Below are 19,871 nucleotides of genomic sequence, written 5' to 3' on the forward strand. Positions count from 1 at the left end.
GAGATTCATATTCCTCAGATCACACCCAATGTATGGCCCATGTAGTTATCAACTTGCTTTGCAATTCTTCTGGTTATGGGGTCCATTCATTTCTATTTCTGGAAAATGAAATCCAATTTATATTTATTTTTCATAAATTATACCGCACCACCCAACACTTTTTTTTTTTTCCCTTTGAATCAAATATAATATTGGTGATTTTACTACTGTTTTAGCATTTCCATATATTTTACACGTATAAAGTCGAGTTTTCAAAATGTAAAGCTCTAACGAAGAAGGAATAAAACTTGTAATCAGATTTATAATGATGTTTTGATTAAAATATATGCATGCGAAAGACCTAGAAAATAAATATTTAATGTATATTTTGTTGTTTTTATTTATTTGGAAAAGTATATTCATATTAATAAATAAAGCCAAATTTCGAGCTAATTAAAAAATTATTTTACGTTTAGATTAATTTTAAAAATTTAAATTTAAATTTATTTAAGCTAGAAATAATTTAAATTTTAAAATAACTCGATTCAAACTTTTTGATGTTGTCTCTTTCCCACCTCCATATTTAAGTACATAACTGAATTGGTACCACAATTATGAAAATAATTAAAAATTATTTCCTTTTAAAAGATAATAAATATTAGGACAATAATATATATATTTTTACATTTTTATATAAAATTTATAAGAAAAATTAAACCTCGAATAAATCTAAAAAAATGTCTTTTGATAATTAAATCCAAGACATTAAGCTTCCAAAACTATAATTTTATTATTTTAATCACATTCTCCTCCTCTTCATCATCATCATGGTCATATATTTTTATAAAAATACTATTTACATAATTGTTTTCTGCATTTACATTTATTTCTACTTTGTTATTAAATATTAGTTGTTGCTCAGGTTTAATTTTTAGTGGTAAAGTTAAATTTAAATATTACATTTTATTTAATATATGTACTGTTAAAGAGATATAATCTACCTTAAATATTTTTTCAAATTAAGTTTATATAAATTTTATAACTAAAACTAACAGACTATTTGAATTGTGAACCCAAATAACATAAGATTGATGCTGATTATAAAAATACAAAAGGTTTTCTTACATTATATCATGGGGTATGATACCATTTAAGAGAATAGTGCCTGACACAAGCATTATAGATAGCTCTTTAATTTGAGACATAGGCTTCGAAATATGATTAAGAAACATTTGTTATTCTAAAAAAATTATTTTTTATATTAACTTCACCTTAGTAATAACATGTTGCATTTTTGTAACTTGAATTATAGGTGAAATTAATACAATCTATATTTCAAATGGTATATGGAAGAAGGAGATATTAATAAGGCAATTTTAAATTCTAAAAAAGTTAAGTTGATTGTAGAGAATTAAGTCTTGCAGGTAAGTAGCCAGCTGGAAATTAAGACTAGTTATTTACTGTTCTTTTATAAGCATACTTGCATGTTATGGAGCCTTGATGCTTTTATTTTTATTTTATTTTAATAAGGATAATACATTTAAATATATTTTAAAAACAAATAAATAATAAAAATTTTCCATTTTATAAAATATAATTAAATAAATTTTCAAAACAGATTCAAGGATTGAGAAGTATACTATACAGATATAAAATGATTAAAAAAATAGGCTGGAAATGTATTCTTACCCACCAATATATGTAATATCAGTTAACCCAATCCTGATATATAGGGAGTGAAAGGAAACTTATCATGATATTTTCTGAAGTGATCGAAATCCAGATATTCTCGGAAATTAGAATTCAAAACGTGGAACAGACTATAAAAATAAAGAGAAAAAAAAAAACATTGATGTTGAGGTGGAAGAAATGGTGATCAAGGAACCTGAAATCTGATTCTCTCATGGGGGCATATTCTTTTTTTTCTTCCGAACAACATAGGGGAATATTCAGAAAAGTTCAAACGTTCTTTATATATATATAGTGGCATCAAATAGTGCCAACCAAAAGGAAAAAATAAAACCAAAAACAAAAACCCCGCAATCACTGATGGCTGATGGGGGATTATAAATACAAACAGAACCCAAGAACAAAAAATTAAGAAAACAAAACAAACGGATATGGTGAAGAAAACAACTCAAATCAACCCAAGTCCAAATGCCAATCAAACCATCTTACCAAACCGTATATAGTTTTTCAATGGAAGAAAACGCAAATTACTCGGAATCCAAGACTTAAAAAAGAAGAAACAAAAATATATGGGGGAATTAAGGCATTGAATATGAAAAGCTAGGTGGTCGACTACAGGCCCTGTTCTGCAAGATAATCGCCCAACCTCTCCACAACCATGTTGCATTGCCCCGGAGTCACTGGTTCTTCATATATCCCAAACACAAGTGCTTGTGCTGTTTTCTTAATAGTCACCCCTCCAGATCCCTGCCCACGTCATATATTACAACACACACAGTTTTTTGAGATTTTTTCTAGTATAATATATTAAAGCTAGCATGCATGTATGTATATATAATCACCTTTTTTCCACGAATGACAGCACCAGGCTCACCCTGAATGACCATAAACTTTGCGCCACCAAGGTGCAAGCCTGTAGGGGCAAGGTGACCTGGTTCTTCGAAATCTTTCATGATGTCAGTGATCTCCTTGGGCTGACACTGCAATCGAAACCAAAGGAAAACTTAAACCAGATAACGATGATGATGATCTAAGACGGGGAATAAATAATGAAAGAGGAGTGATCATGACCTTGGGAAAGTTAGAGCTCTGAGCCCAGATACTGCCATCATGACCAACGATAGCAGCGGCAGAGAGGTGATGACCAGTGCCATCGATGTCACACATCAAGTGCTCATCAACGTAGGTTTGCCACGACATGGTTAGGTATGTTAATAAGGTGGTTTTATTAGCAAGGGTGAAAGGGTATTGGGAAAGAGGAATATGGGAGGAAAGGGGGAGAAGGGTAATGGTGAATGGGGAAGGGAAGGGGGGGGAGACGATAAATAAGGAAGTGAAGGTAGGGGGAAGGGCATTGAAAAAGCTGATGTGATGATTTCTCAACCGTCCATTTTGCTTATTTTCATTACTACCAGTCACGTCCGCCTTTATTTTAGCAACCCATATAAGCCCCCATAGACCCTTCCCAAGTCCCGCACACTTTTTCTTTTGTTTTTTTCCCTTTTTTTTTCCTTTTCTCTCTCACTCTTCACGTGTCTTATTGCCCACATTCTTTTCTTCTATTTTTACGTTTACGTCATTTGCACCATTTCTTAAGGAAAATTTCATCAAAATTCACTAAATTATTATTAAATATATATTTTGACTATTAAATTTTACAAATTTTAAAATGGTTATTAAAGTATTTGAAATTTTTATTTAAATAATTGAACTATTAAATTTTTATTTAAGTCATTAAGCTATTAATTTTTTTAAAAAAATCTAGCTAGCAAGCTTCAAGCATCAATTCGATAATTGATATGATAGATTAATACTCATCGATAAGTAGAAGAACATGTTTTTAAATCCAAGTCAATTTAACAATCAATATCAAATATTGAAAAATAGAACTTTTTAGATTTTTGTTCGCAAATTCATGACATTCAAAATTATTTTATTGAAAAAAATTGAATTGTATAATAAACTAAGAATGAAACTTTTTATTAGTGCGGTACAAATAGAGAATGTCATAAAATATCAATTTTTACAATTAATGTCATAAAATATCGATTTTTACAGTTCAATGACTTGAATAAGAGTTTTTAGAATAGTTCAATGACCATTTTATATCTTTTTGAAGTCAAATAACCAAAACTTAAGATTACTAATAATTTAGTGAAATTCACCCTAATTTAAAAGATAACTAGACTACCTTGAATTTAGTACATGAATGACAAATTAATCCTTTGCCTCGTACCTATCATATATGTAGATATACATATAAAAGTTTTAAAGTTTTGATGAATTTTAAAAATTGTAAATATTTTAGGATGTAGTTTCTATAAGAAAACTGATTAAGTTTTTCAAAGATATATTATATAAAAATATTTAAAAGCTTATATCCACACTAATTCGACAACTATTTTTTTAAAAATTAAAGAATTACATCCGTCTCACATAATAATAGTTTGTTATTTGTATAAATAATAATGATAATAATAATAATAATAGGATATTTCCTACCTTATGAGATTTAGATTTAATTATGTGTGAATTTTATTTAGATTTTAGTCCGTTATATTTTGTATAAAACTATATGTAATTATAGTGATTAAACATATATTATTTATGTTTGGTTTCAACTTATAAATTCCTTTAAAAATAATATATAATATGTTTTTGAAATAATTGTAAATTTTAAAAGGCGTCGCGAAAAAGAAAAGTTTTCAAAAAAAGTGATCCATCTTTAAAAGGTGTAGACCAAACTTGATTGGAATTTTGGCCTGTGAAAATGAAGTTAGAATTTATCCTCTAAACTTGCAGTTTATAAAATACGAGCATGTTATGAGAGAATTATCCTATGATTGACTAAAAAGAATTTCACCTATTAAATAGAGTTTTTGTTTGGTATTTAAATCATATCCATTCAAATTTTGTATTTTTTATTTTTTTATTCATATTATATTTGTTGAGTGTTTGTTATATTTTGTCATTAAGATTGATTCATTCATATATATATATATATATATATATATATAAGGTACGATCTACTAATGTGACGTGTTAAAGGTAACTAGGTGTAATGCATGATGACATGTAACTCCCTTAAGACTACACGTATTTTAGATATTCTTCAAAAAAGATAAAATGATACAAATAACGAGTAAACTCTTCAAATTGATAGCGGACGTATCATGCATTTTATATTATTTGTATAACAATATTGATAATAAAAAAACTAAAAATAATACTAAATATGATATTTATAAACAAAATGGGGTCTCACAATTTATATGGAGAATCAAAACATAAAAGATCTACCCTTGCTTCTTCCACTGGAGTACTTGTCAAGGTAAAATGACAAAAATGTTCTTTGAGTTTTGTTTGATTCCATTTTAGAAGTTTTGATTTTGTTGCGTAGGTTTTTTTTTTTTTTTTAAGTGTTTGAATAATTCATGAAGCACGAAAGGGGTTTTCTGCATTGATTGTTTTCGAATTTGAATCAAAGGAAATGTTTTTTTTTTTAATTCTTAAATGTTGTGCTTGTCGATCTTTCTTTTTGTTTTATTTATGATTTTCACTACTGTAATTATTTTTATTTATAAATTGCAGTTCATGAATGCATATATTTATTTTATATTAAATTAATATAAATGTTTATGTATATAATATAATAATATAAAATAGTACTAATTCGATAATGTTATTAATAATTTATAAAATTGAGTCAATTAAAATTTCATATATAAAATTATATAAAATTAAAATTTATAATTTTGATAATTACCCCATTTGGAGTCCTTAGTTTCCTTTTGCTCGGGCTTAATGTTTAATTTCTATAGAATGAAATGATCAATTGAAAAAAATAAAATAAAATCTAGCCATGCTTGGATATTACAAATTATACCTAGAACTAATTAGATTAAAGCCCAAAGAAAAGCTAGGTCCAAAAGCCCAAAAAATAGAAAAACTTAGTTGTTACTATGTCCAAAGAGCCCAAAAGTAAGTTGTTTCTTGTTTGTTACCACAACTGGCCTGTTAGGCAGACATAATTTAAGCATATAAACCCTAGAGATAAAAGCCCTGAAACCCTTTTTACTCTCAACTCTGTTGCTAGTTAGACTAAAATCTGATGCCTCTCAGGTCACCATTCCACGAGTATGAGCCTAAGCTCCAACACCACAAATATTATTTCATACATAAAAGCCGCTTTTAGTAACTCAGAACAAATTATATGAAATTATGATTTTTTTCTTTTAATTTTAGTATTTTTAATTGAATTTAAATTTTTTTAAAAGGAAAAATTGAAAATCTAATTTGTCATTTTGTTATTAAAAAAAATAAAAATAACGTGAAATTATAATTTCATACAATTCTTTCTCTTAATAATTTAGGATTCTAAATAACCAACCGAAAAATCAAGGACATATGACAATCGACCGTCAATAAAAGCGAACAGAATTGACTATTTTCGATGCATTATAGTTTTCTATTTGACTATTCCTATGGTAAAATAATGAAAGCTTGACCTCGTTAAGCACCTAATCGAAGCAATTATGATTTGTAATTTCGACACTTTCTTTCACTTTTTGCCATGATTTTTTTTCTTAAAGTAACACAAGTCATTCATAAACAGTTTTTTTTTTCCCTATTTTCTTCACTTTGTATGCCCTACATGTTTACAAGATTAAGACCTCAACATTCGTTGAACCAAATTATGATTATAACAGCCCGGCATGGAGAGTTCTTAAGAGAGAATTCCCCTCATCTTTGTTTTTAATAAAAAAGCAGCATAATTTATGTTTTGCCTTAACAATAAAATAAAAACAGAGAACCAACCCATAAGATCATGATTATCAGAATAATTGACTGTGGTAGGTCCAATATTTAAAGGGGGACCCTTCTCTTTGTTGCACGAAATCAGACTATAAGATACTACCCAAGTCACCACTTGCCTGTCTGCCAACTCCTTGTTTTGCTTCATAGCTGGTATCATCATGTTAATAATGCTCTACCATTGCTTTTCTCTCGTCGGGTTGCGATTTTTATGGACCGTAGAGAACGACCGAACACGACGACCGGAGAAGAGAGGCATAGACCCATAATACAGATCAAATTAAAACAACTTTTGAACAAGATTTCCTGCTTTCTCTCTCCAATCTTCCTATGGGTCCAGACAGCTAATTGGTTTAACAAAATAAAAATATAAAAGAAAATTTGGGAAGACAAAGTATATTGTCTTGATGTGAAGCTTGACAACGTTAAAAAAAAAAAAACCCATTGATGTTGCACACATGTAATGTCCTATATCTTCTTCAATACTTTGCATAATTTAATCAACAGTTGACAATTTTTTTCACTCTCTGCAGTATTTTCTAATGTGTTCGTTTTACTTCTATAGGTTAAAGATGCGACGAATGATCTGAGACCTATTAGTACAAAAATTATTAATTTATTGATGACTTTTCTTAATGTGTATCTACTGGATCAGATACAAACCGACCCTTATACTTATGAGGTAAAATTCTTGTATAATTTGACACTTGATAAAACTTGAACAGATTGAAAACAAATAATCAAGAATAAAATAACTGGTGCATTGATGATAACATGAAAAGTTAACTGATAGAAGTTATTTTTCTTTGAGTTAGATATAGATAGTACTAGTCCAAGTATTAATCTATTTTCTCGAGAAAAAGGGAAGGGAAAGTGGTAGAAGAAACAGTGAAAGTAACGACATAGGTAGAGGCAACTGGGCCATGGATAATAATCCTTTCATTAATTCTCCAGTCTACTATTTTCGTTCAAGTTATGAAAAGATATATCCCCTTTAATTTGGTCCCTCATCAAACGAGCAATATTCCACACAAAACTCCCAAGTAATAACCAATCCTATCGTGCCATGTCATCTTGCTACGCATGCATGACACCCACGTGACCCACCATTTCCCTCTATATATCAAGTCTCGACCCAATTTCTACGATATGAATCTCACCCATTTTCAACTAGACTCTTGAAACATGGATAAATAAGGAAAAATGCAAAATGCAAAAAATAAAAAAAGGTTATCATTTCTAAATTAAATTGAGGATGGACCAATATGAAAGCATATAGTAGCGTAGTAACGAAACAAAGATGATTGGGGGGGGGGGGGGGGTTAAAAGAGTTAATAAAGAAGCAATGGGGATTGGGGGGATGCTCATGCTAGGCCTTCACGCTTGCCTCCCACATACACTGTAATGGAACAAATAGTTGGGTGTCGGTCTTGGATTATGGAAGAAAAAAAAAATTAAAGGCAAAAACAAAAGGGATAAGGTTTGAAAAAGAAGCAAAAAGGACAGGTGAAATTATGGGTAAATAATCATGTTGGGATTACCAAAAGATTGGGGTTACATGAAAGGTGGGAAAAAAACAAAAGGGTAAAAGTGAAGATTGCATGGCATTTGATCCAAGACTTTGGGTCATTATATTTTGGTGTTTTTGTGGTTGAAATTTTCATATAAAAAACAATACCAGCGAAAGCTTAATGTATATTATATTATTTTGTCACAAAGTTCATCGTAATTAACTCATTTTGATAATAATTAGAATATCGTTATTTTACCATTTAAATTATATTATTTTAAAATATTTTATATTTTTATATTAAAAATAAAAATATACAAATTTAAACATAAAATATTATGATTTTGAAGATTTTTATAACTTATCATTTTAACAAAAATCTCATTTATTATTTTTATAAATTTATTTTATTTCAATCATACCATGATTCTTAATAAATAAAGTTGGATTAGATAGCGTTGTTTGTTTTAATAAAATTCAACAATACATTATCATCCTAAATCTAATCAATGGATCAAAAGTCGTAATGATAAATCATTCAAAATTAATTTTCTTAATATACTTTTACGAATGTTAATAGTTTTCGAGACAGCATTGGGTGAATTTGAGTCACACGTCACAGCTCAGAGCGAAGTGAAAATTTATTATTTTAAAAAAGTTATCTAATTTTTCTACGATCATTTCCATTGATTTCTTAAAAGAAAAAAAGATTAGTGGCCATGATTGAAACAGATCAAATATCAGAATCTGTTGTTTTCTGTTCGTCGTTTATTAACCTTTCCTTAATCAACGTGAATTTTTTTTTTTTGGAGTATGGGTTCGGTGCATCAACAGCTAGAAAATATAACAATATATGAAACAAATGGTTTGACTTATATAAATGTTTTTAGTTTATTAGGTGTCTAAATTGCAACTAAAATGTTTTCTCTCTTCTTCTTTTTTTTTTTTTACAGCTATTTTTTAATAGCTTATCCACTAAGAAATCCTTGAAAAATATAAATAAAAATATGAAAAAAAGACAAAGCAAGTTGAAAATTATAGATAAAATAAAAATCTGTTAGCGCCGTCATAAGAAAACGGCGAGGATGGAAATAAGGAGACGGGCGCGAATACCACGTCAACAATCCGTGAGATGCTGATAGTATTTGGAAGGAATGGAAAAGAAAATTCCGTGACTGAGGGTCAGATCACCAACACACACACACCAAATCAAAAGTCCAGCTAGGCAGAGCCTTCCAATTTTGCCAGCCTTAACCCAGCTGTGATGGGCCCCTTATTTTTTTCTCCTCGATATTAAAACTCCTTTTCTCCTCAATTTATCATCTCTTTCTTTTCTTGGTTATCATTTAATTTTGCCAACTGGTGCTTCAGAAACATTCGTAAAAGTTAATTTCAAGAATTTAATGTACTGGAAATTCAACATTAGTCTGTTATCAATACTCATTAATGATTTTTAATTGAATTATTGATGATATAAATAAAATAAAATGTTATTTTTAATGACTATTAGAATAATAAAATATATTAAATTTATTTTAATATTGATCAACATACATTTATTTAAAAATAAAATTTTTATAAATTTTATAAAAGAATATCAATCATACATCCTTGCTTTGCCCACTTCTGGATTAGTTGCAACAATTTAATTCACGTAATTCATAATGGTGAAACATAATTATTTCTTTATTGGTTTCCTTTTGTGTATAAAAGTACCAATAAACTTCCTAATTCGCGGGTCAAATCACAGTCCAAATCGTCGAGAAAATCAACCAAATTCCTTTTATCGCTTTTTTTTCCCGCGAGAACAAACAAACTAAAGCCGACCAATACAAAGCCACAAAAACCACCAAACATGCTACAATGTCTATAACAAAACACTGAAAGTTGCTAAAGAGACAGACAAGAGGAAGGGAAAAACATTAGAGGAGGTTTTGCTGTAGAGCCGACTTCCAGACTTTTCACAGTTCAGCCCCTAAGCTTAGATGTTTACGAAGCTCTTCACTGTCTACGGCGTTCATTTCGAGCTACCTTTGTTCTTTTAAACCAAAGTCCCACCCAAAATTCTCTTCAATCACTTGTTTTGTACGATGGATCCATGCCCATTTGTTCGTTTAATCGTCGAATCATTGGCTTTGAAACTCCCACAAGCCACCAAACCAGCCGGTTCCGGCGTTTACCCCACGACGACGCCGTGTTTTTGCAAATTGAGACTCAAAAACTTCCCCTCTCAAACAGCTTTGTTGCCTCTCAGCAACAGCTCCGGTGATTCCCCTCCTGAATCCTCTACTTCGGCCGCCGGTTTCCACCTCGATGCTTTGACTCTCCGGCGTTTATCCGGCAAGCCTGTCGCGCTACGTATCGAAGTCTACACTGGGCGGATGGGCCACACGTGCGGCGTCAGCAGTGGGAAGCTGGTGGGTCGGGTTCAGGTCACCCTGGACTTGGGTGTGTCACAAGCCAGGCCTTCCGTGTTCCAAAATGGGTGGATGAAACTGGGTAACGAACCGGAAAAGCCAACCGCTAAGCTCCACTTAACGGTCAAGTCTGAACCAGATCCCCGGTTCGTTTTCCAATTCGGCGGTGAACCGGAATGTAGCCCCGTCGTGTTTCAAATTCAAGGCAACATTAGACAACCCGTCTTCAGCTGCAAATTTAGCGCCGATCGTTCAAGATCTCGGTAACTTCTTCCGTTTCCTTTTTCATTTTCAATACGGTTCATTTCAGTGAGCTTCACACTTCCATTGCCATGGATTTGGGTTTCCGTTACTGTTAGCCATCTGTGATTGTCGCTTCTGCTTTAGTAATTGTAGCAATAATTTGCACGAACATGTCCAAGTTACCCAACACCACTAGTTTACAACACCTTATCTAATTTTCCTTGTTTTTTTGGGGGGTCTTTAAAGATTTAACATGAAAATTAATAGATCAACGCCAAATTGTTGATGGAAAAGTCTGTCTTTTTCCATCTGAGTACAGGTTGGCTCTGGCATTATCCATTTTTGAAATATTGGCTTTAATTGAAACTTTAATGAATGGAATTTCATGGAAATGAAAAGAACCTTAGATTAGTTGACCTGACCTGACCTTTAGCATTCAAAAAAAAAGGTACAGAATCTGATAAGGTTTTGCTTTGGCATGAATATCACAGCCAAAATGGCCAAATTACATGTTTGATCTCTCCTTTGTCACTGCTTGTTTCTTTATGACAGCATTTCTGGGCTAATTTACATGTTCAACTATTAATGCAGTTATCATATTCGCTTGAAGAACCCTGTGTCAACTTTCAATTTTATTAGAAAACTATCTGCCTGAGAATAAAATCTCTTTTTAATGATACTTGAAAGTAAAATAATAGTGTACTAGTTGATGTCAAACGGACAATTCCCTTCCATATCTCCCTAACTGTCACCTTTGATTCTCTCCCATGTGCTCAAATATTTGATTGGCAGTTTTCATTTTCCCATTTGATGGAATCATGTTTAGTTTAATTAGATTTTCTTTTTCAAATTTAATTTTTTATACGATTGTTTGACCAGATCCCTACCGCCGGATTTTAGCAACAAGAATAGAGGATGGATGAGAACATTTTCAGGTGAAAAGGAAAGGCAAGGAAGGGAGAGGAAGGGGTGGATGATAATGATACATGATCTATCAGGCTCTCCTGTTGCAGCTGCTTCAATGATCACTCCATTTGTACCCTCCCCGGGGTCGGACCGTGTTTCCAGATCGAACCCTGGTGCATGGCTAATTCTCCGCCCAAACGGCTTCTCCGTCAGCAGCTGGAAACCATGGGGTCGTCTGGAGGCATGGCGTGAACGAGGTCCTATCGATGGCTTAGGCTACAAGTTTGAACTCGTCACTGAAAATGGCCCTAACAACGGAATCCCAATTGCTGAAGCTACAATGAGTATCAAAAAGGGTGGCCAATTTTGTATAGATAGGAGAGTATCAAGAGACCCCTCAGCATTGAGTTCAAGGTCACCGGTTAAAGGATTCGTGATGGGCGCCACTGTCGAAGGCGAAGGAAAAGTTAGCAAACCAGTGGTACAAGTTGGGATGCAACATGTGACATGTATGGCTGATGCTGCACTGTTTATCGCACTATCAGCTGCCATTGATCTTAGCATGGATGCTTGCCAACTTTTCTCACGTAAACTCAGGAAGGAGCTTTGCCATGATCATGAACATGATTCTTTCTCTTAAAAAACCCCTAATTCACTGCAAATTTCCCTTCTTTTCAGTCCTTAATTATTTACTTTTTTCCCCTCATATATATTTTTTTATTCAAAGCTTTTTCTTTTGTACGAGGGTGTGCCTGTTGATCATCTGAGTTTTTAATCTTTTGTTTGAGTGTGTGTGTGTGTATGTTTTTTCAACACAAAATACAGGGAACATTTCTTTGATTTGTTGTTGGGTTCATACCTTACAGACCTGAAATTGTATAGAAAAAAAAGAATTCAATTGTTTCATTGTTTTGTTCATGCTTTTTACCTTTTCATTCCTTACTTCCATCAAACAGCTTTTATCTTTATGAACTATTGAATCTACTTTATGGCTAATTCAAGTTTCTATTTTGTACTTTAAGCCTTTGATAAGAGCTTGGAATTTGAATAGAAAAGGGAAAATAGTTTCGAGAGAGAAAAGAAGAATTAGAGAGAAGAAATTATTAGAAGAGAATTTGCTTCAATATTTTTCATAATTGAATTTCCATACACCCTGCACCCTTAAAGAAAGGCAAATGACCAAAAAACAACGTGGTAATTCAGTTATAGCCAAACGCACTGTTTAACTAAACACTACGCCCCGTTTTACAGATGAACAAAACTCACCGTTTTTTATTTAAACATTAACCACTAATAATTAACTTTTTTTTTACTAATTATTTCAAGCTCATAACAATTGCTGCCAGCTTGAAAAGATCCTTGTCCTCAAGGATGAAACTGAGGAAACCTGGTCTGCAAACTGTTTTGATTCCCAAGTTGCATCTTTAGGGAAAGAGTCTACCCATTCCACTAACACCTCCGTAATAACTTGAGTTCCTTTCTTCACGATTCTTCTATCCACAATTCTCACCGGTTCCTTCTGTAATGCATCATGGATATCCACCATTGGTAAGGAAGCTTGAGCAGGCGTCGATCATATGTGTTTATTTAACTGGGAAACATGAAAAGTGGGATGTATACGAGACCCTGGAGGTAGTTGAAGAGTGTATATTACTGCCCCTACTCTTTTGATCACAGGGAAAGGGCCATAATACTTAGGAGATAGTTTTTTATTAAGAATCTTTCTGACCGTCTGTTGCCTATAAGGTTGCAGTCGCAAATACACTAAATCACCCAGTTGGAAACTTCTTTCTGATCGGTGCTTATCAGCAAACTATTTCATAAGGTTTTTAGCCCTTTTCAAATGGAACTGCAATAGTTTCCTTGCTGCCTCTCGAGCCTGCAAACTTCTGTCTATCACTGCAACCAAGGAAGCTCCAGCCAAGTAGGGCATGTGTTGAGGTGGAATTTTCCCATACAAGGCTTCATATGGGGTAAGTTGAATCGAAGAATGGAAAGACGAATTGTACCACCACTCAGCTAGGGGTAACCAATTGAACCATTTTGAAGGTGTTTTGCTAGTCATACACCTTAAATAATTCTCCAAACATCGATTCAATACTTCCGTTTGCTCGTCTGTTTGGGGTTGATACGCGGTGGATAATAGAAGTTTGGTGCCAGCTTGTCGAAACAACTCTTGCCAGAAATTGCTGAGAAAGATCCTATCTCTGTCCGATATAATTGCATCGGGCATACCATGGAGCTTGTACACATGGTTCAAAAATTTTGTGCCATATCTTTAGCAGTGAATGGATGAGAAAGAGCCAAAAAATGACCATATTTGGTCAAATGATCCACCACCACGAGTATAGAGTTTTTCCTGTTGGAAAGTGGTAACCCCTCTATGAAGTCCAAACTAATCACTGACCAAGCTCTCTCAGGAATAGGTAAGGGCTGAAGAAGTCCTGGAGATGCAACAGTCTCACCTTTGCATTTCTGACAGATTACACACTCTCGTATCCATTTTTTAACATCAGTGGTGAGGCCTTTCCAATATAACAAGCTAGACATCCTTTTCTTAGTAGCATGCACGCCTGAATGTCCCCCATTGCACTCGCATAGAAATGATGAAACAGTTCCTGTCTCAATTGCAATATTTTACCCACCACAATCTTCCCTTTTCTTCTCAAGAACCGATCATCCCATGAATATTTCGGGTTTTGATTTTGCTGCTGTTGAATAGTTTGTATGATGTGGTACAACTTATCATCTGTTGTATATGACTGTTGCACTTGCTCCAACAGACCCGAAATGGATGAACTAACTGAAACTTGAAAACATTGGCACTGATCCAGTTAGGGTTGACGAGAAAGAGCATCAGCCACCCTATTGTTGATGCCTTTTCGATACGAGACTTCAAAATCATACCCGAGCATTTTAGCTACCCGTCGCTGCTGGAACGGAGTAATAGCCATCTGATTGGATAAGAATCTCAAACTCTGGTGGTCAGTGTGAATTTTGAAATGTCGCCCCACCAAATACGTATGCCACTTGTGAACAGCTAGTAAAACCGCAAGCATCTCCTTCTCATAAATTGATAAGACTTGATGCCGTATCCCCAAAGCTTTGCTAAAGAAGGCCACTGGCCTCCCTTGCTATTGCAACACTGCTCCAATCCCTATTCCACTTGCATTTGTATCAACAGTAAACTCGAGTTGAAAGTTAGGCAATACTAGGACAGGTGCTGCACATAGAGCTTCTTTTAATACTTGAAAGGCCCTTGAAGTTTGATCTGACCAACTCCATCCATTTTTCTTCAACAATTCAGTGAGAGGTTTGGTTATCACCCTATAATCCTTAATAAACCTTCTGTAATATCCAGAAAAGCTGAGAAAACTTCTTAACTCCTTCACTGAACTAGGAACCGGCCAAGAAAAGATACATTCGATTTTTGATTTGTCCATAGAAACCATACCAGCATGCAACACATGCCCCAAATATTTGATTTGAGAAGTGCCAAAATAGCATTTAGTTTTTTTAGCAAACAATTGTTGTTTCCTTAAGATGAGAAAGGCCTCCTGCAAATGCTCTAAATGCTCAGACCACAACTTCGAATACACGAGGATGTCATCAAAGAACACTAGGACAAACTTCCTCAACAAAGGCTTAAAAACTGAATTCATCAGCGCTTGAAAACTAGAGGGGGCATTAGTGAGGCCAAAAGGCATTACAAGAAACTCGTAGTGCCCTTCATGCGTTCGAAACGCTGTCTTATGCACATCGGGTTCCCACATCCAAATTTGATGATATCCGGACTTCAAATCCAGCTTAGAAAATACTCTAGCTTCACCGAGTTCGTCCAACAACTCTTCAATTATAGGAATGGGAAACTTATCCTTAATCGTGTGCTGGTTTAATTGCCTGTAATCAACACACAACCTCCAGCTGCCATCTCTCTTCTTGACCATTACTATTGGAGAGGCAAACGAGCTATTGCTATCTCGAATTATCCCAGCTTGAAGCATTTCCCGAATCAACTTCTCCATCTTATTCTTTTTAATAGCTGGATATCTATACGGTTGCATTTTAATGACCACTCCTTCATTCTTCAAAGGGATTTTATGGTCATGTAACCTATATGGAGGTAAGCCTTTTAGAACTTGAAAAATATCATCAAAATTTGCCAGTAACAGCTGCAACTGTTCCTTCGAATCACTTATGTCGAAAGCCAAAAGTGTCACTTGCTCTGGTGAACTCATGACTACTGTATAGGGTCCCAAAGCTTGTCCCACAGCCACAAAACATTTTGAATCCGAACCACCATTCTCCCCTGCTAATGAACCAGGCATAATACCATAGATGACACAAGGTTGGCCCTTAACCATAAATTGCATGGTCAAAGAGCTAAAATTCCAAACAATATCACACAATTCCAGCAGCCACTGAACCCCCAATACTATATCACACCCTTTCAAGGGCAAGACCTTCAAGTCGGTTTCGAAATGGTAGCCTTGAACTTTCCATGAAACTCCCTTACGTATTCGAACAGGCAACTACCATTTGCTACTGAAACTTTCAACTGCTCTTGACGAGTTACTGGTAATGAAAGCTTACTGACCAACCTGGCATCAATAAAATTATGCGTACTACCAAAGTCTACTAAGATGATAGCCCAAGTGAAACCCACTCGAGCAACCACTCTCATCGTATTGTGTCCTTGTAACTCAGTAAGAGCATGTAGTGAAATAACTGGCGATTTGGAAGACTCCTCTTCTAAACCATTCTGATAAACACATTAATTTACAAAATTCTTGTGTCAATTTGGTTTATTTCTGAATTAATCCCTGCTTAATTGGTTTTTATGATTTAATCTTGTCAGGGATGCAATTGGTCAAAAACGAGCAAAAATGAGCCAAATTGAAGGACAAATCATTGAGTTGGGGCCAAATCGTAAAGATGGGAAGGCCAAGGATTTAACATCAGTTCTGACTTTGTAAAAAGCTAAAAATAGAAGATATTATTTTATTTTGTTTTATTATTTTTATTTTATTTTATTATTTTAGGATTTAGTTATTTTTAGTAAACCCTATCTATATAAATAGGGGCTTTTAGTTCTTATAAAATCATCTCTTATTTTTGTATTCCTACTTCTACTTGGAATAGAAATACTCTCCTTTTCCATTTTCCAATTGGAGTTTAGCATTCTGCCACTTTTCAATTGGTTTTGTTTATTTTCTCAAATTGGGCTAATTGCCTTCCAAGTACTTTTCCTTTTCACTTTCCATCACCTTCCACATAAATTTATCATCTTCCACTTTCAAGCATGAATAAATTCATGCTCCACTAAATTCTTTCTTAGCTTTAGGCCGGTGTTCTTTCCGGTCGAGAATTGTGAGATTCGTACTCGTGCCTAAAATCCTTCCAATCGGTATTCACCGTTTTCCTAAGTATCGGGACAGACCAATCATCCCTTAAAGTTCAATTCAATTTCAAGTCAAAGTGCACGTTGGTTTGGAGTTGTGTTTGCTTACAGTTGGAGATTCGAGTCCGCCGTACTGTATTCGGATTTTCGAGAACAAATCGAGGAAGAGGTGATCGGGTTTAAACAACCCACGCGGTTGAGGCCGTTGATTCGAGTTGGGTTCTTCAGAATGCAAGGCTATCGGAATCTTGAATTGGGAACACGTGTATCTTGGTTAGATAATCGGTAAGGGTTGGTTTGCAGGTCATACCGGAACCAGCTACTAGAGGAAGAATTGGTGGTTAGGACGTTCTCAACTGCTATAACCAGCTTATCGATCGGAGGAGAAGATTAATTTTCGAGGATCGATTCTCAACACGAAATTGACCGAGTCTAAGGCTAAGGCTCATTACATTTGACTGCAAATCCCAATTTAATTTTTGATTTATTTAATTATTTATCTTAGCAGTTTTAATTATTTAATTTCTAATCAATTTCAAAATCCCCCACTTTACTTATTTATTTACTTTTTTTTCAGCTGGTACGTTTTGAGTCATGGGCACGACTCTAGCCACGACTCTTGGCACGACATCCTATTTATAAGCCAGACTCAAAAGTTGATTATCGCATCCAATCCATGTGGACTCGACCCTACTACCGCTCTACTACTAATTAGAGCTATTTTGTAGGAATTATTTTTGGTGGATTTGACGCCCATCACATTCTCATCAATGTCAGACAAAGGATCCAACAATACTTGATATAGCTGAGACCTAACATACTTATGCCCCAGTTGATACTTAGCTCCACACCAAAAGCATAACCCCTTCTATTTCCGCTCCGCCATCAAATCTGGTGAAATGGATCGAGGCCCCAATTTGGTAATTGGTGCACTACTAGAAGTCTGTGAGCCCACAACAGACCTAGTAGGAGTTGAAGAGTAACCAGATATTACAGACGGGTTGGGTAGAGATCTAGAAGAGGTACTCGCAGGCATGGCATATTTTCTTCCCAAACAAGACAAAAGCACCTCAATCTTCCTAGCTAACTGGAAAGCTTCTATCAAAGTTGAGGGTTCGAATAATTCAAGGTAGTGACTAATTTCAGTTTTTAGATTACTAATAAAAATGCTAAGGGCATAAGCTTCAGGCAAATGTAATTGGTTCAATATCCCAACAAACATATCTTGATACTGTTCTACTGTACCTTGTTGCTTCAGAGTTACCAATTCCTTCATAGGATTCCCGAATTGACCAAATCCAAAATGATCTTGCAAACTTTTTAAGTAGGCTGGCCAGGATAACTTCTGAAGACCACCGTTCCTCTGAGAGTAAAAATGATGCCATTCCAAAGCTCGACCCTCCAAATTTAACACACGATGCGAACTTTACTAGACTCCGGTGTTCCTTCAGCTTCAAAGTATTATTCTAATTTAGTCCACCAGCCCCGGAAATCACTGCCATCGAACTTGGGGCATTCAAGTCGGCTTGACTTCCCAGATATTTCTTCCCACTGTGATTGGTTCTGGATGCACACTGCCCGAATCCCCCGGAGTAGGTCCCACCGGAACCTGTGGCGCCTCTATCTCTTTGCAAAGGAACCCAAGAAGAACACCTAAAACCCCTTTCCCTTTGTTTGTGTGTGTCGCAGGTGGAGGACAGAAATACTGACCTAACAAGGCCTGTAAATCAGCTCGAAACTTATCCTTAAACTCCTGAAATCAACTTTCTATTTTTGCCTCCAAGCGAACAAACTCCTCTTGTAGCTTAGAAATTTCTTACTGCATGCCTCCAACCTCCTTCTGTAGACGTGTGGAAACTCCGTCGCCGGCCATTAGGAGATCGTGAAAGCTCTGATAACTTTGATAAGAGCTTGGAATTTGAATAGAAAAGGGAAAATAGTTTCGAGAGAGAAAAGAAGAATTAGAGAGAAGAAATTATCAGAAGAGAATTTGCTTCAATATTTTTCATAACTGAATTTCCAAACACCTTGCACCCTTAAAGAAAGACAAATGACCAAAGAACAACGTGGCAATTCGGTTATAGCCAAACGCACCGTTTAACTAAACACTACTCCCCGTTTTACAGATAAACAAAACTCACCGTTTTTGACTTAAACATTAATCACTAATAACTAACTTTTTTTTTACTAATTATTTCCAACTCATAACAGCCTTTACTTTTATTTTGTGTACCCTCGGCTCTCCATTATCAAGATCGCCTGTCTCTCATTCTTATCATTGTGTTCTAAGGCTTATTAAATACATCAATTAATTGCATTTACTTTACGTTGTTTGAAATATATATTTAATGTATAAATATTGGGCTTAATCGGTATCTAATTTTTTTAATGTGATATTTGTGTTTTTTGTTCAACTTGTATCAATGTATAACAAAAGGTATATAATTTGGAATCAAAAATTAATTTTGTAAACTCTTTAATATTCAATTTGGGTTTTAGAATTGATGATATTAATAATTAACTTTCATCGAATCAATCCTAAAACTCGAAAATATCTCATCCATTTGATTATATTTAACCAACTAAACACAATTAACATTACCAATAATTTAACCCTAAAAATATTGTTAAGTACTTATACAGCAACGAGAAACACGGTGAATGTACAATAAGGCTGTTGTACAAAAGAAACTGGGCTACAGGCTTGGGCCGATTGATTGATAAGAAAGACTAAGGTTGGAAAAGGGGAGTAGTTTTTTGTAGAATATTTTGTTGTTGTTTGGTTATAAATTCCCAGAACGATCCTCGAAAGTTTTGAAAAACAAAGTATTAATAAAATTATTTTATTTAAACTAAAAAAATTGATATGTGAATTTATAATTTTCATAAAAACATTTTACATCAGCAAAGT

The 19,871-nt window shown here is 34.1% G+C and overlaps 2 protein-coding genes across 2 annotated transcripts; one reads left to right on the top strand and one right to left on the bottom strand.

The window, feature by feature from the left end:
• Positions 1-1,927: 1,927 nt before the first annotated feature.
• LOC108485482 (profilin-2) lies at positions 1,928-3,004 on the bottom strand. The gene is made up of 3 exons (XM_017789331.2): positions 2,740-3,004; positions 2,511-2,648; positions 1,928-2,415 (listed from the first exon to the last, which is right to left on the bottom strand). The coding sequence occupies exons 1-3, from the start codon at positions 2,866-2,868 to the stop codon at positions 2,281-2,283; spliced, it is 402 nt and encodes a 133-aa protein (XP_017644820.1). The 5' UTR covers positions 2,869-3,004; the 3' UTR covers positions 1,928-2,280.
• Positions 3,005-9,705: 6,701 nt separating this feature from the next.
• LOC108484015 (uncharacterized) lies at positions 9,706-12,465 on the top strand. Its single transcript, XM_017787618.2, has 2 exons — positions 9,706-10,673; positions 11,533-12,465. The coding sequence occupies exons 1-2, from the start codon at positions 10,084-10,086 to the stop codon at positions 12,197-12,199; spliced, it is 1,257 nt and encodes a 418-aa protein (XP_017643107.1). The 5' UTR covers positions 9,706-10,083; the 3' UTR covers positions 12,200-12,465.
• Positions 12,466-19,871: the final 7,406 nt, after the last annotated feature.

This window comes from Gossypium arboreum, chromosome 5 (genome assembly GCF_025698485.1).
Source record: "Gossypium arboreum isolate Shixiya-1 chromosome 5, ASM2569848v2, whole genome shotgun sequence".
Taxonomy (NCBI): domain Eukaryota; kingdom Viridiplantae; phylum Streptophyta; class Magnoliopsida; order Malvales; family Malvaceae; genus Gossypium; species Gossypium arboreum.